The sequence below is a fragment of the Prionailurus viverrinus genome, chromosome F2 (genome assembly GCF_022837055.1).
Source record: "Prionailurus viverrinus isolate Anna chromosome F2, UM_Priviv_1.0, whole genome shotgun sequence".
Classification (NCBI taxonomy): Eukaryota; Metazoa; Chordata; class Mammalia; order Carnivora; family Felidae; genus Prionailurus; species Prionailurus viverrinus.
In genome coordinates this window covers 62,533,356-62,558,444 of record NC_062578.1, presented here as the reverse complement: position 1 = coordinate 62,558,444, position 25,089 = coordinate 62,533,356, and the positions used below count along the sequence as shown (strand labels likewise).

Genomic DNA, 25,089 nt, shown 5'->3' with positions numbered 1-25,089 from the left:
TCCATTATCCATTTTTCTTCTCTGCTAACACAATCAAAATTTTGTGTCGGTATTGAGCAGTAACATGCTAGGGAAAGCAGGCTCGGCTCTGATGGACTATTCTCAGTCTGAGTCACTGTGCTGCTTAAGTTGTGTCAACTTGACTGGGCCATGGTGTGCCCAGATATTTGGCTCAACTGGGAGTGTCTGTAAATGACATTAACATTTGAACCAGTTGGCTTAGTAGAACAGATTGGTCTTCCCACTGTGGGTGAGCCTCATCCAGTCTATTGGAGGCCTGACTAGAACAGGCAGAGTAAAAGAAAATTCTCTGTGACTGTCTTCTCTTGTCTTCAGAATCAAACTTGGTCTGTGACTAGAATGTACACCATCGTCTCTCCTGAGTCTCCAGCTTGCTGACTGCAGATCTTGGGACTTGCCAGCCTTAATAATCACGTAAGCCAATTCCTTAGAACAGATCTCTTTGTAAGCAAAAATATAACATGTATATATAAATATAAATATACGTATATCTTCTATCGGTTCTGTTTCTCTGCAGAGCCCAGATGAATACAGACAACCATGGTTGTTGTAGTCTCTTTTGCTGGTGATTGGCAACCATGTAACTTGTTTCTGGTCAATGAGAAGTAAGGGGAATGTTGGGGTGGGGTGGGATGTTCTGGGACAAGTTTCCTCTTTAGTAAGAACAAGAGTGACACAGCCAGAGCTGCTGTGGTTCCCCTTGCTTCCAGCTTTTGGTTGGGGTTATGTGAAGACAAAATGCCTGGAACTGGGGTAGACATATTGTATCATTATTGCAGATCTCACTGACACATTAAAAATGGCAAAATGCCAGGGGTGAGGGTACCTGGCTGGCTCAGTCAGTGGAACATGTGACTTTTGATCTTGGGGTTGTGAGTTTAAGCCCCATGTGGAGTGTAGAGTTTACTTTAAAAACATTTTTCGGAAAAAAGAAAAATAAATGGTAAAATGGGAAGCCGGAAAACCCCTGGATTCTTCCTGGCATTGCTGACCTTCTCCTCCGACCAATGCCAACTTCTAGACCACCTGTTAAGTGAGAAGCTAGCAATAAGGTAAGTTGTGTAAGCCCATTTGAGTTTGAGTGTACTGTTACTTGAATCAGAAACTAGCCAGAGAATGGAAAAGTGTAATTCTCTATCTACTACTATCGTATTTTGTCAATCTGTTTTTTTTTTTTTAATTCTGTTTTTCAACGTTTTTTATTTATTTTTGGGACAGAGAGAGACAGAGCATGAACGGGGGAGGGGCAGAGAGAGAGGGAGACACAGAATCGGAAACAGGCTCCAGGCTCTGAGCCGTCAGCCCAGAGCCCGACGCGGGGCTCGAACTCATGGACCGCGAGATCGTGACCTGGCTGAAGTCGGACGCCCAACCGACTGCGCCACCCAGGCGCCCCGAGTTTTTTAAAGTTTACTCTTTATGATCATTTCAGAATCAAAATTAGAAACTTTTATTTTTTATTTATTTTTTTTTTTTAAATTTTTTTTCAACGTTTTTTATTTATTTTTGGGACAGAGAGAGACAGAGCATTAACGGGGGAGGGGCAGAGAGAGAGGGAGACACAGAATCGGAAACAGGCTCCAGGCTCTGAGCCATCAGCCCAGAGCCCGACGCGGGGCTCGAACTCATGGACCGCGAGATCATGACCTGGCTGAAGTCGGACGCTCAACCGACTGCGCCACCCAGGCACCCCTAAAATTAGAAACTTTTAAAAATGTATCAGTTATTGTTTGTAAGACATGGAAAGGAGTCTCTGCAGGAGGACAAGGAATGTATAGAAATGTAGATCCCTCCCACCGGTGAAGTTGTGTTCACGCGGTTGACTAGACGCACACCTGTAGTTGGAGACGGGGTGGGGGAAAGGGAGAAGCCTCCCGCTCTTCTCTTGACCATGGGGCCATCAAGAGCCAAATCACTCTCAGACTTTAGAGTTATTGTAGGAAAAAATCATTCCAGCTTCTAAGGGGTAAAACTGGTTTTCTCTGGCGGTATAGTTTCATAGTAAATTTCCTCTTTTCTTGTCCAACAAGAGAAACCTTTATTTTAAAAGGTTTAAAGTGGGAAGCAGTTTATTGATGGTACTGGCCACGAAGCCAGAGGAGACACGCACACACGCACACACAGCCTTGGACCTTGGCAGCTCGCCTCCAAGCCCAGCCACCTCAGGAGACCTGGAGCAGGGCCAGGAAGATGGCTGGGATGCAGAACTTGGTGGCCAGGGGGCCACTCCATTACTGTGGGCACACTCATTCTGGGACAGTTAATGACCGCTCCTTAGAGCCAAATAAATTGAACACTTGGGTGAAGGATTTAGTCTTAAAAATAAGCCCTAGCTAGTAGCAAACCTAGTGAGAATGAGGCGAATGGGCTTACGGAAAAATAGTAATTCTAAATGTGTGCCACCTCCTACTGATTCTAAAATGAGTGAAAATCAACTTACTATAAAGAAAATCCCATTCCCTATCAGCCTGTGTCATTTCAAAGATGATTTATCAGGCTAATTAATTTTCAGGTGGTATTTGTTTCCAACCCTTTAAAAACTGTCTTTTCTCAGGGCTCAGTATGTGGAATGTGAGACTCTTGATCGCGGGGCTGTGGGTTTGAGCCCCACTTTGGGTGTAGAGATTACTTAGAAATCTTTTAAAAAATTCTTTTCTCTTCTGAAACTCTTAGTAAATTTGCATTACATTAAATTAGGGATTCACTTGGGGCGCCTGGGTGGCTCAGTCGGTTAAGCGTCCGACTTCGGCTCAGGTCATGATCTCACGGTCCGTGGGTTCGAGCCCCGCGTCAGGCTCTGTGCTGACAGCTTGGTGCCTGGAGCCTGCTTCAGATTCTGTGTCTCCCTCTCTCTCTGACCCTCCCCCGTTCAGCTCTGTCTCTCTCTGTCTCAAAAATAAATAAACATTAAAAAAAAGATAAATTAGGGATTCACTCCATTCATTCATCCAACACAAATTTAAGGAGCACTTCACAGGGTGTCAGGGTGCCGTGCTAGGTGTCCAGGAAACGGGTGAAAAGTAGATCATCCTCATTCTTATGAAGTTAACAGCCTTCTGAGGCTTCTGATGTGTAAACCAGCAATTGAGATAAGGTGGGAGCAGCGTTACTACAGAATCTTGGGCAAGGAATGAACAGAGTAACTTAGTTTCCTGATAGAAACATCCCAGACAACATAATGTTAATGATCTGATTTAAGGTCATACTTCTGCACACACACAAATGTCATACGCATATAATACATGTAATATTTTTATAGTGTTCTGGAAATTGATTTATGGTTTAGGCAGGAATGACGGAAGGCACTAACTTGGGGGTAACTTGCTTGCATCTTAAAGAGCCTCCCTCCCTGGCAATCTCAAGCGCGTTACCCTGAGTGCCTCCCTGAGAAAGGCTGGTGTTGAAAACAAGCCTGAAAGGCTAAGAGACTCTGAGACCAAGCCGTGGATGTGGTGGGAGTGGTAGAATGCACCAGAAGCTGTCAGAATGTGACAAGAGGGCATTTATTTTAAGGGTGTGGGGAGAAAAATAAATTAGACTGCAATTGGATTCTTCAGTCAGGGGCAGGAGTTGAGAGGTGCACTGTGCTTGTGTGAAGAATTTTTTTAAAGAACACCCAAGTGGAGAACAAGGAGATATAATTTTTCTTGACGTGCCAGTGTACAGTAAGAACATATATTTAGTAACATTCGCTTCCCTGCACCCTGAGCAGCTGTTCGGCACCAGCACACCCTCCGCTTCCATCCAGGCAGGGAAGGGGGAGTGTGCCTCGCACGAAGTTTCTGGAGTTGCAGGAGCTGAGGCCCTGCTCCTGGAGCTGATTTCTCCTGCCTCTTCCCGGCAGCAGGGGTCCCAAACGGGGCCTGGGTTGGGAAGTGAGAGAAGTTGCTCCAGGGCAAGACCGACTGGAGAGCCCAGTTTAACTTGGGTAGGAAGAGTAAGTCTCCTTGGATTTGGCCATCACTGTTTGGTCAGGCTCTTAAAGACCCTAGTGGAGTTAAAGGGTCCTCCTTGCACTGTATTTTTTTAAACGCAGGGAGCAGGAAAGAGAAACTCTAAAAATCATCCCTCTTTGCTCTGTGAGACTGTAACTCACTAGGCAAGGTTTTTGGCTGTCGGGGAATGTTTTATATCCCTTAACATAGGACTGTAGGAGGTGGAAAACAGGATGAATCCACTTCAGCTCAGGCTGTCCTCATCCAAGGAGTGGCACTGTGGACATCTGTTTTTCTAAGTTCACAGTCAACTTCTTGGCACCTTTTCGTAGAGCCTAGGGGGTATAGGTGACAGTGAGGACTGACCAAGGTGGAGAGGGGCCCTAGGTAAATAGGTAGGTATTCATTGGTTTGCCCATTTCCTCCCTCCCTCCCAGCCTCTCTCTTCCTCCCTCCCAGGGTAGCACACTGGTGCTACTCAAAGTGTGGTCCTCTACTGGCTGCATCACCATCTCTTGAGAGCTTGGTAGAAATACAAATTCTTGGGTCCCACACCATACTACTGTGGTAGGCAATGTCTGCGACAAGGCAGAAGTGATAGGATGTCACTTCCCAGAGGAGGTTACAAAAAGATTTAACTATAGTCCTGGATGCGGTCTCTCTCTCACTTTGAGAGAAGCCTGCTGTCAGGCTGTGAACAGTGTTTTGGGGAGGCCCATGTGGCAAAGAACTGATGTCTCAGGTCAACAGCCAGTGAAAACCTGAGGTCCACCAACAGCCATGTGAGTGAGCGTGGGATTGGAGCTTCCCTAGTCAAGCCTTGAAACGACAGCGGCCTCTGACCTCCTGATGGAAGCCTTGTGAAAGACTCAGTGCCAGAGAACCCAACTCAGCTGTGCCTGGATTACTGACTCACAGAAGGTAGGAGATAATAAACATTTGCCGTTTTAAGCCTCTACTTTGGGTTAATTTGTTATGCAGCAACAGACCCTAACACGAGTACTGAATCAGAAATCTGTGTAAGGGGGCCCTGGAATGTGTATTTTAACATGTTCTTCGGTTGATTCTCATGCCTAGTAGTTTGAGAAGCTCTGCCGTGACTAAATGAACAGCTAGGGCGGAGGGGAGGGGCTTTGGCACCCAGGCGGGCTGGGTTCAAATCCTAGCTCAACTCCTTCTAGTTCTAAGAGCTATGTGAGTTACGTAACCTCTCTGTGCCTCCATTTCTTCTGTGAGGTATTGCTAACAATAGTACATATCTTTAGGTAATATAAAGAGGATTAGTTGAGTTAATATACTTAAAGCACTTAGCATATTGCCTGGCAACAGTGAGTACAATAAATTTAGTGAAGAGTCATTCATTCAACAAACATGTAAAGGGTCAGGCATAATTCTAGATGCTGGTTACAAAGATAATAAGACATGGTCCGCTTCTTCTGGGACTATTCTCCTATAAGGGAGATAGGCATATAGAAGAATACACACAATAATGGCTTAAAGATGCTGGGATTGACTTCTGGAGCCCAGAAATGTCAGTTCTATCGAGGATGAAAGCATTAAGGAGAGGCTTAATAAGTGGGGTGGTTGGAGGGTTGGAAAAGAATAGAGGATATGGGCTTGATTCTCCCCCAGTGCCTCGCCTCAGTTTTTCTGAGCTTCCTTTGTTATGTGGAAAACGAACAAACCTATCGTCACAAACAGGTTCCTTTGGCAGAAGCTGCTTGAATGCAGGACCTGGGTGTCTTATTCACAAAATGCCAGCCACTTGGTCCCGTTTCCTATGCCTAGATCAGGCAGCCTAGTTTATCTGACCTTCAGATGTTGGCATCTGCTCTTTTGTCCCTCTGAAGGCTTCTCTTCCCACTCCCTCCCTCTGCTCCCCTCAGTCCTTGCAAGTCCTTCCTGTATGGGCTTAAATGCCTCCTCAAGGAAGTCTTCCTGAGTACTCTGTTTAAATAACGCCTCCATGTCAGGGCACTGTTTGTTTCCTGAGTAGCACAAGAGTTTGGCATTAACTTAATTAGTTTATTTTCCTGCTCACCATCCTCTCCCTGAGTAGACTTTACTCTAAGGGCTAACATGTGGTCCATTTACCTCACATGGTGCATGCCCAGTGCCCAGTGCCCTCCCTGGGACATAGTAGGCATTCAATAAATATTTATTGAGTGGGTAAATGAATGAATGAACATGTCCTTTCCCAGCCACTGGAACACTTCAGCATGATTTGCTGAAATGTCAATCTTAATCATGAAGGACATTAATTCAAATTCTGGGAGACAAAACTGCTGAAAAAACAGAATGTGAAACCGAGTCACTTTTACTCTAAGGGGCTGCTGGGGAAGTGGTAAGGGATGGGGGGGGGAGGCCATTATGCCATTTAACATTTACTAAGTCCCTCCTCCTAGGTGCTGGGTACTGAATTAAGTGTTTTATATACATTATTTCACGTACATCTGAAGTAGGTATTATCATTGTGTATGTGTGTTGGGGGGATGATGGGGAAACTGACGCTTACACCCCTTAATGAATTTGCCTGACGTCACAGCCAGTCCGGGGTAGAACTGTAACTGGATCCAGGTGGTCAGGCTCCAAAGCTCTTTTGTTCGACAACTCTACTCCCCTGCCTCCAACGGAATGCAGCTCATTAAGTAAATATCCTGCACAAATAGAAGTGTATACAGTTGGACGGCTATAAGACTGACACTGTAACACCCGACTAGACAGGGAAATATCAGAAAGGTTCTCCAGGTCACAGCCAGGAGGCAGTATCCACGATTACGGGAACTGGGCTGTGGGCCAAGCAGGAGCTCATTCTCAGGGGCCCCTTCCCCCCATCCAGGGCTCCTCCATGTGGTCAGGACTACAGTAGAGTCCCACGCCCTCCAGGTGATGTAAGTGGTCTCCCCCTAAAGCAGATCTGGTGGGCTCTTAAACTCGAAAGGATTAGCATTCTCCTTGTCAAAGCAGCATGGAATTTATAGCAATCGGCAGTTCCTGTTGCAAAGAGTTCCAAGATCAGACAAGCCAAGGGGGGGTGGGGGGGTGGGTAACAGGTCAGATGTGAGTTTAGATGGAGAGGTGGTCAGGGGTGGGGTCGGGACAAGAACTAGTGGGGAGGAGACATTTTACAAAGCAGTGAGGCCTGTCTGCATTGCGCCTGGAGAAGTCTTTGACTGGGGTTTCCCATTAGCAACAAGTCCCCACAGGCCTAAAAGAACAAGAAAGGAACCAGGCTTCTCCAGGCTTAAATAAGACTAAAGTCTGCATTTTTTCCCCGCATGGTAAGGAATTATTGGGCCAGCAGCTAAGGTAGGCTAACTCAGGCTAAAATCCCCAGTAGGAGAGAACAATTAGAGAAATCATGAATTATGGTTCTGTGGGCAATTCCCTTCTCAAGGCTTACTTAAAGCCAGAAGGTATATTTTTAGTCTGCTTTTGTGACACTTAAATATTCAGATTTTGAGAGAGACAAAGCTTATACTGAAATTTACATATAAACGTACCAAAATATGTTTAAATACTAGTCTTCTTCATAACTGTCTCTTATAGTTCCCGAGCTATTTGCACTTCCACAATGTGATCAGTCTCTAGGAAATGAAGACTACAGGAGTGTAAGGAGACAGAAATTGAGCTAGAATTACTGGGAGGTTGATGTCCTAGGGTGGACCTAAAGTTAGGCACAGTTTATAATTAGAGGAATGGTTTTGTTTGTTTAGATTGTAAGTTTTCAGAATGAGTCTCCAGACGTGCAGAATTTTGTAGACGTATGTGTGCGTTTTTACTTCTTTAGAAAGGCTAGTCTCCGTGAAATTGACCTGAAGACTTCCCCTTAAGACTTCAAGAATCTAGAGTTCATAGGAATAGAAGAAATTTGATCAGACAAGCTTGGAGCATCCAAGGGAGCATTCAATGTTTGTGTGTTTGTTTGTTTGTTTGTTTGTTAGAGAGAGAGAGAGAGAGAGCGAGCGAGCGAGCGCACGCACACAAGTGCAATTAGGGAAAGGACAGAGAATCAGGGGGAGAGAGAATCCCAAGCAGGCTCTGCACTGTTAGTGCAGAGCCTAACACAGGGCTTGAACCCACAGACTGTCAGATCTAGGCCCGAGCTGAAATCAAGAGTCAGATGCTCAACAAACTAAACCACCTAGGCGCCCTCTACAACGCACCATTCAAATAACTACCTCTAGAGTCCATCTTATATACTGTGCTAATAACACGTTACCCCATGGGGTGCCTGGGTGACTGACGTTTGCAGAGCCTGCTTGGGACTCTCTCTCTCTCCCTCTCCCTCTGCCCCTTCCCCACTTGCATACTCTCGCTCTCTCTCTGAAAATAAAATATACTATACATGGTTCACTAACTTTTAATTTTTGACAATCATGAAGTGCACTTAAATCATTGAAATAGGACTAGACATGATATAACTTCCCTCCAGCAAGTTGGCAGTTACGATCCTACGGGGTCTCACAGTTACCACTGTGAGCATCAGTAATTATTGTTCCATAGTAACCTAGAACGGTCAGGTGATTAAAAAAAATTTTTGCTGACAGAAGATACGACAAACTTGGTTCTATTGGGTATCAGAAGTTATAAAAAGAAAAAAAGGGGGGGGTCAAGGGAGCATTGACAGACCACTGCATAATAAAATGTGTTACAGTCTAATGGGAAACATTGGCTCGAATAGTGGGTGACTTCCTGATTTCATCACCTTCCATAGTTGATGTTTCCATCTCTTATTTTCTCTCTCTCACCCATCTATTAAACAGATCTACACACGTTAATAGGGACCCACACAAATTTAGCCACTTCTTCCTCTAGTAAATTATACTATAGAGCCAGATTTATTGTGATCATTTCTTCCCATGTCTTGTTTTACACCTGAGGTTTTACGCCTGAGGTTTGAGTCTGTAGAAGGCCATGCATTGCTAAAGGGATGAAAGTCTTTGGAGAGAACAGAAGTTACCAAGACAAGCTAGCAGGGCAGAATGTTTGTGTCTTCCACCAGGGGTCAGTAAAACTTTTATAAGACTCCTAGGATGGCATCCAGACTTCCATAAAGGCAACATCTTGGTCACTCTTTGTCCCTCAGAAAGCATTCACCAACAAGGAGATGTCCTGTCACTGGGAATAGCAGTTCCAAGTTGTTAAACACGTACAACAAGCACAGTTAAATATAAATATATATGGCTTGGACTGTATCAACTCTATGTTAACATCATAGAGAGAACATCAGCATATCAAGCACTGGAGTTTTATTCTCATAAAAAGAATTCTCAATTTAAACATGCAGTTTTGATATATACTAAGGCAAGCTATCTTGCCTAATTAGGAATCACAGGCTGAATGTCCAGTGACTAGACCTTATGGCTCAACTCTGATTGTCATCATTTCTGGGTCATGAACACAAGACTTGAAGTTCTCCTTCCCTTCCTGGTTTGCTATCCTGGTTTGCACTAGTTGTTATGCTAAAGAATAAAGACTTTCGAAAATATGTACTGGATACACCAACTTGCCTTCCTGCTTCCACTTTTGCCATACTGTCAGCTAGAGGGAGCTGTGAAAAACGGAAGTCACATCCTATTACTCCCCTGCTGAAAGTCTCCAAGGCCTACCCACCCCACAGAAAATAAAATGCCAACACTTCACCCACCTGCGGTGCCAGGGCATGCTCAATTTCCTGCAACTTCTCTGATGTTATCTCGTGACCCTCTTCCCTGCACTCAGCACACTCCCAAAACAGTAGCCTTTCTGCTGATGCTCTCAGTGGTTCTCAAAGTGTGGTCCCTGGATCTGCAGCATCAGCATCACCTGCGAAGCTGTTGGAAAGGCACATTCTTGGGTCATACCCCCAGATCTACTGGATCAGAAAACTCTGGGGGCAGGCCCCATCCATCTATGTTTTCACCAACCCATCTGGTGATTCTAGTGACTGCTGAAGTTTGAAAACCACCTCTAATTTTTCAAACGCACTTCTGCCTCCAGACCTTTGTACCAGCCAGACACTTTCCCTGGTACACTCTTCCCAGGGCTCTTTCCTCATCAACAAGATGTCAGCTGAAATGCTAGCTCCTCAGAGAGACTTTCACCAGCCACCTACTTAAAGTGAGTTTCCCTGCTCTCCTTCATCCTACTCTATGCCATAATCCTTTAATTAGAACTATTTGAAATTATCTGGCCTATTTATTTATTTGCTCTCTTACTATCTCCCCCCTCAGAATGAGAGGAGACACCTTATCTACTTTTTATACCCTGGATCCCAAGTATCTAGAAGCGTGCCTTGTATGTACATAAGAAGTTCATAATAAAAGTTTCTTAAATTAACGTCTGTGAGATTTTTTCAATCAGGCTGACTTATAGAAAGGAGATAAATTAGACTCTCTACAGGGAGCTGCAGTATTGTGGCAGAGCCCAGGGATGGAGTCAGACGATGAATGTCAAATTCTAAATTCTCCACTTGAAAATCACCTGACCTTGGGTAAGTCATCTAACTAGATTAGGTGATTTTGCCTCCTGTGGGCATTTAGCCATGTCTAGAGGTGTTTTTGGTGTCAACCAGAGATCCAGGTGGGGCTGGGACTGCTATTGGCACCTGTTTGGTAGAGGATAGGATGTGGCTAAACATCCTGCAGTGCACAGGCCAGCTCCCTGCAACAGAGAATTCTGCCTGTGTCTGGCACCATGCCTTCCTTATACAGAATAGATGCTCAAAAATATTTGTTCAGTGAAGGAAGGAAGGGAGGGAGGAAAAGAAGGAAGGAAGGAAGGAAGGAAGGAAGGAAGGAAGGAAGGAAAGGGAGGGAGGGAGGAAGGGAGGAAGGGAGGGAGAGAGTGAGGGAGGGCCAGGAGTCCCTTCCCAAGATTGAGTTTTTGTTTTCTCATTTGTGACAGAGAATAAGGATAGTACTCGTGCCCTGGAAACCTTGTGAGATTACAGAGACCACGTATGTAAAGCAGCTGGTTCAGGATTTAACACACCCGTGGGAGAATTGCCCTTGTTTGGCCTTTGGTCAGTTTTCCTGCTTGGCTGCCCTGCCCTACAGAGTCCTGATGGGGCCTCTGGCTTCCGCTTCAGTTTTCCTTCCCTTTTCAGCCGGGTTGCCACTTCCTCCCTCCCCAGTCCATCCCTTCTCCACCCCCTTGGTCTAAACAGGGCTTGTTTGTTTCAGGTGGAAAGGTATCACCAAGTCCTACTCTGTGCTTTCCAGGTGGAACCCTTAAGGCCTGATATTCAGAAACAGTATGCTCCAGGTTTCCCTGAGTTTCCTGGCTCCTGGTTCCTGGTTGGGAATCTTTCCACTCCTTCACAATGTCCCAACTCTTTTCAGCCATTTTGGTCTTTTCTGTCTTCTTCAACCAGTCAGTCAGCATGTACCCAGGAGGGGCTCCAGCCTGCCAGGTATACTTACTGTCAGAGACCCCATCACACATCACCAAAACATGATATGTTTTGGTGCTCACATCAAATTAAAAAAAAAAAAAAGTATATAACTATATGAAGATTGGATTGCCTTACCCCTCAACCTTACAGTTACATTTTACAGAATATAAATATTTGTTAAATTCAGTATTTTAGTTTGTTTTCCCATTTTGGAGTCAATTATTTTCTCTTATGGCAAATATAATTATAGACCCTTGAAAAGCATTTATGCCTTTGGTGCTTTATACATTTAAAAAATCTTCTTTTTGTCCATTGGTGAGTTTTCCTTCTTCCCTTTTCCTCTTTGCTTACAACAGTCAATGACCATTCCAGAGTCTATAAAGCATCTGGAAATTGTTGTGTTTGGTAGGTGATATTTCATGTATTTAATGCTGTCAGCATGGAAACATGATCTCATGCACTTGTGTCCATATCTGTCCAAGAGTGTGATGACCAGACCTTGCATTTGCTATGTGCATTGTGGGCTGCAGAGAGCTTTCTCATACATTATCCATTTGTTCTCATTTGATTCTCACAGTGGTCCACTGAGCTGAGCATGATATATATATATACAAACATACAGTTACTCCTGATTTTACCAATGAGAATCCAAAGCTTAGAGAAGTGAAGGGACTCATTCAAGGTTATAGAGTAAGTGACAGAACCAAGATGAGAATCCCCATCTTCTGGGTGTCATGTGTGCCATGCTGTTTTCACCTGTGGGAAAGAATTATTCCTGGAAGAGGAAATTAAGCAAGACTTGAACAGTGGGATAACTGTAGGGATGTGTGTGTGTGTGTGTGTGTGTGTGTGTGTGTTGTAATAGAACTCTAGCCTTGAACATTCTCTGTTTGCTCTATAGACAATGGGTTCAAATTCGTTACTTCAACAAATACTTAGTGATAAGCATTGTTGTAGGTCCTGGGGATATGAAAGAGAAAAGACCACATCCTTGCCTCATGGAGCTCATATTCTAGATACAATGGATAAATGATAAATTAACAATCAACATATAGTATGGTAGATGTGGATTACCATTAAGGAAAAAAAAAATAAAGTGGGGTGACAGGGTAGGAAAATGAGGGAGGGATTGCTGTTTTACTTAGGGAGGTCAGAGGTGGCCTCAACAGTAAAGTGGCATTTGAAAAGAGACTGAAAAGAAGTGATGGAGTGGTTATGTGATACTGGGGGCAGACTGGCAGAGGTGAAGATGTGCAAAGGCCTTGAGGCAGGACCATGTTGGGTACATATGAGAAACAGCAAGGAAACCAATCTGGCTGGAGAAGAAAGGGAAGATTGGGATAGGGGGAATGTTACTGGCAGGAAAATGAGGTGAGAGGCATCTGGGGAGGAGATGAAAGAGAAGATCCTAAAGGAGCTTACAGGTCATTGTGAGGGCTTAGGCTCTTATTCAGAGACAGAGATGCCTTAAGGGCTTTGACGAGAGAGGCATTACACCATCTGACATACAGTGTTGGAGGATTTATGATGCACGGATTTGCCCTCTCTTAAGATATTCCTGGTTAGTAATATTGTAATATTATGATATTGTGATATTGTGATAATACTGTTGTGAACAAGAGACTTAGTCCTGCCGAGGCGGGGCGGGGTGGGCTTTCCTTTCAAGCATGTTCAAGTGGTGAGGTTGAATTTTAGTAATTCATTCATCATTCACATCGGTGATTGAGCTGCACCTACGTGCCAGGAACTACCCCGAGCCTTTAGGGATTCAGGAGTAAGACAGACAGGGCCCCTGCTCTCAGGCAGCTTCTCTTACAGTGAAGAAACACAGACAGTAAACAAATGAACAAATAAAAGATTTCAGCTAATGAAAGGGGCTAGGGAGAAAATAAAACAGGGAGATGTAATGATGATGCCATTTTCAGGGGCTACTTTAGATTTCAGTTGGATTTTGAAATGTGGAACTTAGGCAAAAAATGTTACATGTGTGGAACAATTTACAGTTTACAAATTCAAAGAGGCTGGCAAAAAAAAATGTTAATTATTCTGACTTTTTAAATGAGAAACTGAGGTTCAGTGAGATTAGGCCACATGCCCAAGGCACTAGTAAATGGCAGATTTGGGATCTGAATCCAAGTTTTCTTCAATTTTCAGTACCCGAACATTTCTCACAACATACGCCATTGTGAAACAGACAGTGGGGCTGGGTAACCCTGGAACATGGGATGAGGGGATCGGCAATGGTCAGGCAAGACTAGAAACGTGTGCCAAAGCAGGAAGAGAATGCGAAAGAATAAGAATGGTAGGTGGCTCCTCCTAAGGTCACATAGGACGACTGATAGGATATAGAGGAGCTAAAATCCCCACATGCCAACTTCTCATAGGGCCCAGATAATCCGCATCCTGATCTCAACAGAAGGATCCCTGCCTTGGATGGCTGCTCTCAGGCTCCCAACTCTAGGCTGGAGAGAACCGAGGGTCACATGTGGTTTCAATCAGTGCATTTATCTGCATCGTTGTCATCATATTTGGAAGATGACTGGACCCTCATTTCTGTCCCAGGCCTCTCCGAATTGTGCAGGGGGTACAGATCAAATCTGGAAAAGCTAGCTCATCAGAAATAGGGAGAGGCTTTGGGAATGTACAGTAATGTCCCACCCATGCCCCCTTCCCCCCTTTATTAAAACAAATCTAAAACAACAAATGTCTAAAATTTTCCACTGGATCATTTCACCCTGCCTTGTTATAACCATGCCCTTCGTCCACACCCTGCTGGAGTTTTTTTGCAGCCTGAGGGAAGCTGGGAAGTGTCTGTCCCTAGCTCTCAGTCACTCCCATAATAAACAACCACTAAACAGCTTGCTGCCCTAGGCAACTGTTTGTCCTGCTTGGCCAGACCCTGCAGACTTCAGCGAGGGAAGAAGGTGGGTGGGAGATGTCCTCTGTAAAGCAGAAATCGGGCTCTGAGGCCCGGAAGCGTGGCTTTGACCAGAAACCTTGTTTGGGACCTAGCACATCTTTGTGGGCCTGGAGGACACCTTCCAGAGGCTGCAGGTCTTTATCTGAGCTAATGAAGTTCCCTAGGGGCAGCTGGAGCTTGGGGCTGCAGTGTGGGAGGGCAGTCCAAAGAAGGACCAACCATCTTGCACTAACTGGAAATAAGGTCATTTCCTGCCCCAAGTTCCCCTTGTACAGCTGGGACAGTTGGCAGTTCTACTAGTCATCCATTCCTAAGAGACATCTCCTTAGAAACCACCACCCCACCGCTACAAAAAGAGGAGACCATCACGTTAGGGACTGGAACCAGCTTAAATTTACCAGTTCCTCTTTAACCATTAGAAAATCTTTTTTTCACTGTGATTGGATCTCTTGGAAGCTCTCTACAGAATAGACTAGGGGCTTCAGGAAGCAAGGAAAGGATGTGCATGTAATGAGAATTTAGAATAGATGTCCTTTCTCAGCACAGAAACAGACATGAATTGCAACGACTCCTCTTGATTATAAGATTTCCTCTTTATTTTTTTCGGAGGGGGGGATTGGGGTGTGTCTCTGGGGACAGAAAAAGCAAAGATGGGCTATGTAGGGAATAAGGGACCTGTTTAAACGCTTGGTAAGAAATTAAAATACTGGTCCTCAGAGGGTCGAAGGTGGGCGGGGAGAGACTTCCTTCTGGTCAGCGGTCGCGTTCTTTGAAGTCTTTCTTTCCGCCCCCATCCCTCGGGCACGCCTCACCGCTCCATTTTCGAGCATCCTTCCCCAGGAACCCGCACACTCCCTGCCGCCTGCCCGGGGAGGCGTTCCCGGCAGGCAGCCGAGAAGACGGGATTCACGGGGGCGCCCGGGGAGAGCCGGCCGGTCCCTGCCTCGCCGGCGGCCGCGCGCCCTCGGGCGCCTCTGGGCGGCGCTGGCTCCCGGCGTGGCGGCTGCAGGCGGTGCGGCCCAGGCCCGCGTACCGGCCCGGGCGTCCTCTGGGCCGCGGGGCTCGCACCGGGCCGCCCCGCGCTCCGCCCGCCGACCGCGGCCGAGGCGCCCCAGGCTCCCCGCGCCCCCGCGCCCCCGCGCCGCGCCGGCGCCTCTGCCGGCGGCCGGGGGTTATGAATGGGCGCAGCGGAAGCACCGCCCCCCCCGGACGTGACGCTCGGCCAATGGAAGCGCGGGCTGCGTGGATGGATGAGGTCAGCGCTGTCGTGTCGGGAATGGAATGTGTAAGTGTAACATTCAGAACCGGGTAACATTCGGCGACCGAACGCGGCGGTCGGCGGCGATCGCGCGGGGGCCTGCGAAGCGCCGCTCGGGGCCGGCACTGCCCGCGGGGAGGACGCGCCGCCGCCGTCACCCAGCGCCGCCGCCGCCGCCTCCAGCCGGGCCGCCGCGCGTCCCGGGGGCCGGCCCCGCGAGCGCAGGAGTAAACACCGCCGGAGTCTTGGAGCCGCTGCAGAAGGGAATAAAGAGAGATGCAGGGATTTGTGAGGTTACGGCGCCCCAGCTGCAAGATGCACTAGCCGGCTGAACCCGGGGATCGGCTGACTTGTTGGAACCGGAGTGCTCTGCACGGGAGTGTGGATGAGTTGAAGTTGCTTTCCCGGGGCTCGTTTTCCACGCTGCCGAGAGGAATCCGAGAGGCAAGGAAATCACTTCGTCTTGCCATTGATTGGGCATCGGGAGCTTTTTTTTCCCCCCTCTCTTTCTTTTCCTCCGTCTTGTTGCATGCAAGAAAATTACAGTCCGCTGCTCGCCCGCCCGGGGTGAGAAATATTCAGCCCCGCTTTCTCCCGTCCATTGTGCAACCCAAAGATGAAAGACCGAAGGGGAGAAAGTTAAAGAAATCGCCCACATGCGCTGGATCAGTCCACGGCTTGGGGAAAGGCATCCAGAGAAGGTGGGAGCGGAGAGTTTGAAGTCTTTACAGGCGGGAAGATGGCGGACTGGAGCTGAAAGTGTTGATTGGGAAACTTGGGTGATTCTTGTGTTTATTTACAATCCTCTTGACCCAGGCAGGACACATGCAGGCCAAAAAACGCTATTTCATCCTGCTCTCAGCTGGCTCTTGTCTCGCCCTTTTGTTTTATTTCGGAGGCTTGCAGTTTAGGGCATCAAGGAGCCACAGCCGGAGAGAAGAGCACAGCGGTCGGAATGGCTTGCACCACCCGAGTCCGGATCATTTCTGGCCCCGCTTCCCGGACGCTCTGCGCCCCTTCGTTCCTTGGGATCAAATGGAAAACGAGGATTCCAGCGTGCACATATCCCCCCGGCAGAAGCGAGACGCCAACTCGAGCATCTACAAAGGCAAGAAGTGCCGCATGGAGTCCTGCTTCGATTTCACCCTTTGCAAGAAAAACGGCTTCAAAGTCTACGTGTACCCGCAGCAGAAAGGGGAGAAAATCGCCGAAAGTTACCAAAACATTCTAGCGGCCATCGAGGGCTCCAGGTTCTACACCTCGGACCCCAGCCAGGCGTGCCTCTTTGTCCTGAGTCTGGATACTTTAGACAGAGACCAGCTGTCACCTCAGTATGTGCACAATTTGAGATCCAAAGTGCAGAGTCTCCACTTGTGGAACAATGGTAGGAATCATTTAATTTTTAATTTATATTCCGGCACTTGGCCTGACTACACCGAGGACGTGGGGTTTGACATCGGCCAGGCGATGCTGGCCAAAGCCAGCATCAGTACTGAAAACTTCCGACCCAACTTTGATGTTTCCATCCCCCTCTTTTCTAAGGATCATCCCAGGACAGGAGGGGAGAGGGGGTTTTTGAAGTTTAACACCATCCCTCCTCTCAGGAAGTATATGCTGGTATTCAAGGGGAAGAGGTACCTGACAGGGATAGGGTCAGACACCAGGAATGCCTTATATCACGTCCATAACGGGGAGGACGTGGTGCTCCTCACCACCTGCAAGCATGGCAAAGACTGGCAAAAGCACAAGGATTCTCGCTGTGACCGAGACAACATGGAGTATGAGAAGTAAGTGGCTCGGCTGGCGGGCCTCTGCCGGTCACCCTGGGCCCTGCCCACCTGGGCCAGGTGTGAGGTTGGGGGATGGGGCGCGGCCGAGGGGCCCTCTCTCAGCCTGGGACTGAGCAGCCTGGTTCTGGCGTGTGGCTAGGAGCTGGGGACCCAGAGTTGGATCTCCTCCGGCCAACGGAAAAGCCCGGAGCACTTTCGCGGGCCAAGTAGGCGCCCGTGTCTCCCTCTTGCTTGGAAACCCTTCAGGGCCATGTGTCTCCTATGAAAGGTGTGGGTTTGCTCCAAGTTTGGAGACCGCTTCTTTAGTGGGTGCGGGAGGGTGTTTGTGAGGAGGTCTAGGGACCCCGAAGAGGCTGTAAATCCACCCACAGTCTGGAGACCTTCCATCCCAAGATTGATGCTTTATTTGTTTTTCTCACGGGGGGGGGGGGGGGGGACTGTTTTCCCCGGGGATTTCCCAGCCTCCAGTTGTCAAATTTCTGTAAGCCTTGAATTTGTGTTAGCGCTGCAAGTGTTTTAATTTTAGCTACTAAACTTTCAGTGCCTGTCTCTCCCCTACCCTCCGGGGCATTGGCCTCTGTGAAGGGATACCTCAAGCTGATCTAGGCCTGTGATCTTTCTTTCTTTCATTCATTCACTCATTCACTCATTCATTCATTCATGTGTATGTTTGTATCCTGTCTCCTTCCTAGGGAGAAGCTGTTTTTAAAATCTGGGCCTCAGCCCCACTGCTGTAAACTCCAGTTGCTAATTTAGATTTTCCTTTCCCTTTTGTCTTTATCATTTGCATGTAAATCGGAGACTTACTCTTTGAATGGGCATGAGATGCCTCCTTACCCTCAGTAGTGAGGCAAGTTTTGTCTAGTTGCTAAGTAACTGAGTTGGATACTTTGTAGCCCTTCTTTCTCTTCCTTTTCCTTCCAGGAACAGTAACTGACACACGGGATTTGGGGGTCAAAGCTAGTTTCCACAAATCTGCTTTAACCTGAGCTTTGGCGGGCCAGTTCCCAAGTCGGTGGGGTCGGAGCCCCAGACTCTCACTTGCATCCGGCTGTGAAAGAGTTAGTGAGCTCCTACAGTGCATTTCCACGTTACGCCAGTTAAAAACCCGAGCAGCCTTGTGCTACCCAGGGAAGGAAGGGGAACCTCTCAGCTGAGTACAAGAGGAACTGGCAGAGGTTGGCAGATTTTGCAATTGATTCATGAAATGCAGAATAGGGGAAACGCTTCGCAGACCTGATTGGCACAGGAAGGGCTACGGTGGGAAGCAGCCCTGAAAATGAAAGGTTTGATTGTTGTCTGTGGATTTCCTCAGACACTCAGGCCTCCGTAGGAGTGATTGGAAGGGAAATTAAAGTCCTCCTATCCTCGATCATAGACAGTGAAAAAGAAAGTATCAAACACTCGAATTCCCCAACCCCCAACACCTCTTGCTTTCCAAGCATAAGAGAAAGCCCAAGGCTAGGGTCAATTATGAAATCTGTATTTCCCCCTTCTTCAGGGGCAGTTGTGTGTGGATGTTGGGTGCAATTGCAATGGATTAAAATTTTCTCACAAGGGAAACAAACTATGGTTAGTAATAAACTGCTTTGTTTCCACGACATTTACATTGACCTGTTCCTTTGGGTGCTTGTAAGAAAAAAATGCTTGTAGCCTTTCAGGAATTTCTTTGTCTGGCTTATGGTGGAGTAACTCGCAATGAAGTCCAACCCTTCAGTGTCTTCTAAAGCATTCTCACTGAATTTTGTGCAGGAGTCTCGGTGGTCCTCATTCTTCCAGAGTGGCTGGAGCTGAGTTCTCAGTTTAGGAAATCTGAATTGCACATTTCTTTGGGAAACACCCTCAATCCAATAGAACAATCATCTTCTTTACCTTCTTATTCCTCCAAATAAGTATTAAATCTCTACATTCTCCACTGAAGCTTTTTCTAGAGCTTGGCAATGAAGGAAGGAAGGGTTGGTTTCCTAGAACCTCTAATTTTTGCCAATTAAATGTAACTAATTTTTGACCTCTTTGGGATCGGGCCAGGAAATCTGACACCCACACTCTTGTTTTGGTTTATGTTTAGAGACCACAAGGGGTCAGGCCCTCAGGATTGGGTCTCATCTGAAAAGTGGCATTTAGTTAGGAAACCAAGTTTTTTGCTCTTTCTCCCGAGCAGGGATTTCTTTAGCAGAGGCACTTCTGGATGTTTTTCATGTTCCCCTTTTGCATACTTTCCAGCTCCAACCTTGCTCTGTAGGACGGGATGCTGCTGTGGAACGTTTATGTTCATTAGCCTGGTCTACCTGGAGTTTTAACTCCTTCCTCTCCCCGGATTGTCAGAACTCTTGATCACTGAGTAATAGTGCTTGCAAACATCATCGCCTTTTAGTGTTGCCTTTGAAACACATGCAGATAAAGACTGAGCCCTGAAACACCGTGAGAAATGCGCAGCCAGCAACTGCGTGTGGGGCTCAGAACGAAGAGCCGCTCCTTTGCTCTCTGTTGCTTTCTCTAAGTCTGTCATGCATATCTGACATGCAGAACTCAAATCCAATGCTAGTGTCCCTTCAGGGTTTTAGAGAAGGAAGTGGAAGTGAAGTTGGGTTGTCCAAGTCATGTAAGTCTGACTTCTTACTTAGGACTTTTGATTTGTCCCCTTGAACATCAGTTTATCCTTCTGTGGAATGGGCTTTTGACTGCTCCAGGAGAGCTGTACTCATTCATTTGGTGATGGCTTGTAAAAACACGATCAGTTTTCATCCACTTCTCTTCTTTATTAGCAAGTGCCTCTGAAAAGTCTTCGGTTTAATTTGCTCCCCAAGCAACTGACATAGAAGTTTGCTTTGGTCTTACGGGGTCAGATAATTAGATTGAAAATATATGGTATCATGGCCTAGCTAGGGTATGACAGAATATATATAAGCGTATCAACTAAAAAAAGAAAAAAAATGGCCTTTAGTGAAATTGAGCCTCATGTGATGATAAAGGTTTAGTGCTAAGGGGTTGAGGACTTCCATCTCACCTGCACTTTTGTGAAAATCAGACATTTATTATTCAAAGTACAAAAGAAAGACACAGAATGAGGGGAAGTACTTTTTCTCCTGTCATAGCAATATTTTTGAGTGCCAGACTTCTAGGATTACATTAAAACATCCATCTTCACGACACCCATAATTAATTGTCATCAGTTACATACATTAACAGATGTCGATGATACTGGCTAAAACAAGTGGCTGCAGCGATTACATGATTCGTAGTGAAGCTTTAGAGAAATTCTGTTTCACTCCTTTGAGCTTCTCATGCATCCTTACAGGGCTCCTGTATTTCTTGCATGAACTTCGTAGTTCAAATCCCTTGAAAGGGCATTATTGTGAAGCTTCAAATTTGGCTTTCTGAAATAGAAGAAAGAGAAGGAAATGAGAGGTGGCTTCTATCTTTGACCCCTCCAAGGAAAGCAGTGGCGAATATTTTAAGCAGCTCTTCTGGGAACAGGCAGGATTTTGTGCAGGCCTTTTTGATATCTTTCCCTGTGTCTGCTGAAGCTGTACCTCACAATCTTGGCATTTTTAAGAGTCTTGAAGCTAAGTGATCATTCAGCTTCCAGGATCCTCCTTTCACAGATGTGGAAACTGAGGGATGGAATGTTTCGGGGATTTGCTGCAGGTTAAGAAACTGGTTAGTGGCAGGGGTGGGTGAATTTTCCCCCTTGACATACAGTGCTCCGTCTTCAATTACAGATATACTTGAAAGCCCTCCAGCCACTAGGAGAGCTTTACTGATGCTGTTCTTACGGGATTTCTCTTGGAATCCTCAGGGAAGCTGATGAAGACCTTGGACAAACTTTGAAAAAAGCCCTAGGAACTACATACATGCACAGCCTGTCACAGAATTTTCTGGGTGGATGCACAGCCGCTGGTCAGGGCCTCCTCAGACTTCCAAATTCTTGCTGTCGGGCTCACCTTCTGTTTTTCATTGCTGCCTAAGGTGTAGGTGCCTGCAGCTGTTTCGCCTAAGTAGGAGGTTCTTGGACCTTGCATTTTGGACCTAAGGGATTTGGGGACTGGACTGTGACTTAACCTAACAGAGAAGCAGAATACAGATGCAGTTATAGAAAAAGAAAATGTGCACAACAAGTAGTCTTTGTAAATGATTTATTTGTTTACTCCCCATCATCCCAAAGCATATTAACAGACCCCTTGAGCAAGTTCATGAGCCAGCAGTGAACCTTAGGTGAATGCTTTCCTCCTCTGAAATGAAAGGTAGAAATTGTGCTTCTTGGGTTTTAAATGTAAAATATGAGTGCCTTCCCCCCTACTCACCACAGTTGTATGAGAGCACAAAAGCATTTCTAAAATAAACCATACAAGCACAGTTTAAAAATAAAGATAGGGAACATTATGCAAAATTATGAAATTGGCAAATGTGTCTTCTGGTGCCATGGTTCTAGTTCTCTCTGCTCCCCTTTTCTTCCCTCCATCTGAACTTGCTTTCTGGAGAGGACCCAGGAGTCTCATTTACAAGGAATCCCCCAAATAAAGGTAGGGGTGCTGTGTGCTACATCTGGGGACGTTTGCATATTGATTGAGTCCCCTTCAACAAAGGACTTGGTTTAGAGTAGAATCTGACCTAAACTGGGATTCTGCAGGATTTTGTTATACAGCGAATGGCTTGCTCCTGAGGCTTGGACAAGCCAGACCGATGGGAGGCCACCTTTGGTGCTGCTGACTGAGCCAGCAGCTTTAGATGGCACAGACTTGGCAGAGGGGGAAGCTGTCACACCTTCCTCTGGTGATTGTTCTCTTTGTCTACAGACCTGTAGCTCTGCCTCCCCAGAAGACAGTGCTAGAAAGTCACCTTGAGTATGCTAATATCACTTCAAAGATTGCACTGGATGCGGCCTGGCTGCTTTGCTCACAACCATCTTGCAAGGTGTCTTGTGGGGCCATTTTACAGATGTGTAAACTGAGACCACAGGTGGCACAGCTCATAAGTGGCTGAACTGAGACCACAAAGCCAGGTGTTCTGGCCCCGGTTCTCCGGTTCTCGCTGAGGCCTGCTGCTGCCTCTGCACAGCTGCTCAGGGTGAACCAGGTCAGGCTAAGTGGTCACTGGATTCTGCAGTCTCCTGAGCGTGTTCCATGTGCAAACGTGAACACCGGGCTCACGTGTCCGTGAGCCTAGTGACTAATTGCTTTCCCTTGGAGGCTCTTCCACTTGTGACCACATTCTTTTAATAAACAGGGACTCCCTCAAAACTGCGAGATTTGTTGAATGCCTGTTATTTGAGCCTTTCAACAACGGTGTGAGGTGGGTTAAATCCCCATTTTACAGATTAGAATGCAGGCCGGAGAGGGGAGAGTAAGGTGCCCAGAGTCACATGTGGTGAGTCAATGGTGGCGTTCTAACCGGGGGTCGTGGATTCCCGAGTCCGTTCTTTTTTCCTCTACAAAATGATACTACCTTAAAGGATCTAATGAAATTTCTACCTTATGCTATTTATTATGTTTCTTATGTTATTTATTAGTGAGTGTAGTGTGATCCAGGTATTGGTGGATTTCTTATGTTATTTATTAGTGAGTGTAGTGTGATCCAGGTATTGGTGGATCTTATCTTTGTTTCCACTGCTTTTTAAAAACACATGTTTCCCAAGGAGAAAATTTGGCTCAGGGATGTGATCAAGGTGGCCCCTAATTTTGACATTTAAGCATTGAACTCCTTAAGCCCTTCCCATAAAAGCAGATTCTGCTTTTAGTTCTCTCCTAGAGATCTTCCAAAAAAGAAAAAAAAAAAAAGCGAGGAAAAGGGACAATGGGTGACCTTTGCCCTCACCAATAAAGTGCAGGGTTTCCCTTTCTAGTTGTAAGTGAACTGTGAGATGGCACAGCACTGACTGTCGCCCTAGGTAAACAGCATGTTCCAGTGGAAATGGGAGACCCAACGGAAGATTCCATTTGTGAAAGAAATGCACCACACCACTGCTTCCGGGTCCTCAGGCTCCGTGAAGAAGAGCAGTGCTTAAGATATTATAAAAGTCAGGGGTGCCTGGGTGGCTCAGTCAGTTAAGCATCCAACTCCGGCTCAGGTCATGATCTCGTGGCCCAGTCCGTGGGTTCGAGCCCCGCGTCGGCCTCTGTGCTGACAGCTCAGAGCCTGGAGCCTGCTTCAAATTCCGTCTCCTTCTCTCTCTGTCCCTCCCCTATTCTCGCTCTGTCTCTCTCTCTCAAAAATAAATAAACATTAAAAAAAATTTATAAAAAAATATTATAAAAGTTACCAAGTGCCCTTTTGTGGAAAATTGGGAAAATAGAGAAGATATAAACCTGCAAACAAATTCCTTCTCTAATCCCCTTGACAAGAGCTTCCTGTTAGGGAAAGTAACCACTATGATCAAGCTTCAGTGTAGCTCGCCTGTGAGCATACACACCTTTATGAGGGTATCATTGCACCTCTCAGGTCCAAGTGCTTCATATAGATATGTTAGTTACTATTTAATTAATAGGAAGCAAATCATGAATTCCACACATTTTCCTTAAGTGCCTTGTTTGTGCCAGACGTGCAGGGGTTGGAGCTAGGGCTGTGGCCTCGAACAAACCACTCGACTCTCCTTCCCATTCCGGTCCGTCGGTCTTGAAGTCAGACTTCAGATGTTTTTTGCATGTTGCTTTTCTCTTTACATTATCCAAGAACATTTTCCACTTCTACTAAGTAGGAAAATCCTATTAAAATATTAAAATCGGGTGTTAATGGCTGCCTGAGGTTTTTCACTAACCTGTAGCTGGTGCCATTTACATTTTCTTAAGAGATTGGTTGTTGATTATTTCTCATTTTTATTATTACAAATAAGAGTTTTTTTAGTGTTGGTTTTTTTATTATTATAATTGTTATTGTTTATCATAAGTAAGTCTGTGGTGAATTTCACTGTTGTATTCGTCTCCCCCCCCGCCCCCCCCCCCCCCAGTGAGGTCTCTTAGAAAACATGGCAGAACTTCCTCTCCCCAAAACCCCCCAACCCAGTCTTTTTGAGAGGAACAGCTATTTTTGAGGGGAGGCTGTGCACCCATTTAGTGAAGTAGCCATCATTAAATGGCTGCCTAGATAAACATTTGTAGGTGTTAATTGGTCCTGCAGGGGGTCTTTGAAGCTCCCACAGCTTCTGCTCCCTTTGAAGTTTTGTTTTTGCTGGAGCCAGAAACCTAGGGGAGCCTCTCACTGAGCAGGCGCCCTCAGACTGCCTTCTCCTCACAGCCTTCCCTCAGGCCTGACCTGAGTAGATGTCATTCTCTCAGCGAACAGTATCACTTCGTCAGAGCCCTGTTTGTATTTCCTCCTTATTATTTGTATATTATTGTTGACTCCACGGTGCCTTGGAGGTGGATTGGGGCATCCACTTAAGGTCTGGACTCCTCAGTGCAAACGAGGCCCTCGTCCAAGTGATTTAAAAACCAAGACTGAAAACAAAGCCGGCCACCAGTTTACGACTAGTTCCGTTCAGGGCCTTCTCTGCATCGTAACTGCTTTGAACAGCAGTGGGATTTGTGGGGATACAGGGCCTCATTTTGTGTGCCTTCTAGTCTTCTTGGAGAACCTTTAGAAGACAGCCTGTGACCCCAGACCGAGGAAGGAAGTGACCCCCACAGATTCATGGATGAGGTGCTCACCCTCTGCCTCAGTTTCCATATCTGCGAGTGGAGACCCTAACACTTGCCTCACAGGGTCGTTAAGGGGTTCAGATGAGGCGGTGTGTATGAACCTTCCTTGTAAATGCTAGTGTGTTCTGCAGGGTGGTGTTATTACTAAAAACC

The 25,089-nt window shown here is 46.4% G+C and overlaps 1 protein-coding gene and 1 long non-coding RNA gene across 2 annotated transcripts in view; both read left to right on the top strand.

Annotated features, from left to right (window-relative positions):
- Positions 1–11,476, top strand: part of LOC125156371 (uncharacterized) — a 49,726-nt gene extending 38,250 nt beyond the window's left edge. Inside the window, exons 4-9 of the long non-coding RNA XR_007148564.1 lie at positions 337–435; positions 4,699–4,877; positions 9,939–10,058; positions 10,302–10,431; positions 10,845–10,897; positions 11,123–11,476. This is a non-coding gene — a long non-coding RNA (uncharacterized LOC125156371). The remainder of the gene's footprint in view (positions 1–336; positions 436–4,698; positions 4,878–9,938; positions 10,059–10,301; positions 10,432–10,844; positions 10,898–11,122) is intronic.
- A 4,177-nt stretch (positions 11,477–15,653) lies between these two features.
- The window catches only part of EXT1 (exostosin glycosyltransferase 1), a 288,070-nt gene continuing 278,634 nt past the window's right edge, over positions 15,654–25,089 (top strand). The window contains exon 1 of the mRNA XM_047842343.1: positions 15,654–17,299. Within this exon, the coding sequence (XP_047698299.1) occupies positions 16,338–17,299 (962 nt within the window). The 5' untranslated portion in view covers positions 15,654–16,337. The remainder of the gene's footprint in view (positions 17,300–25,089) is intronic.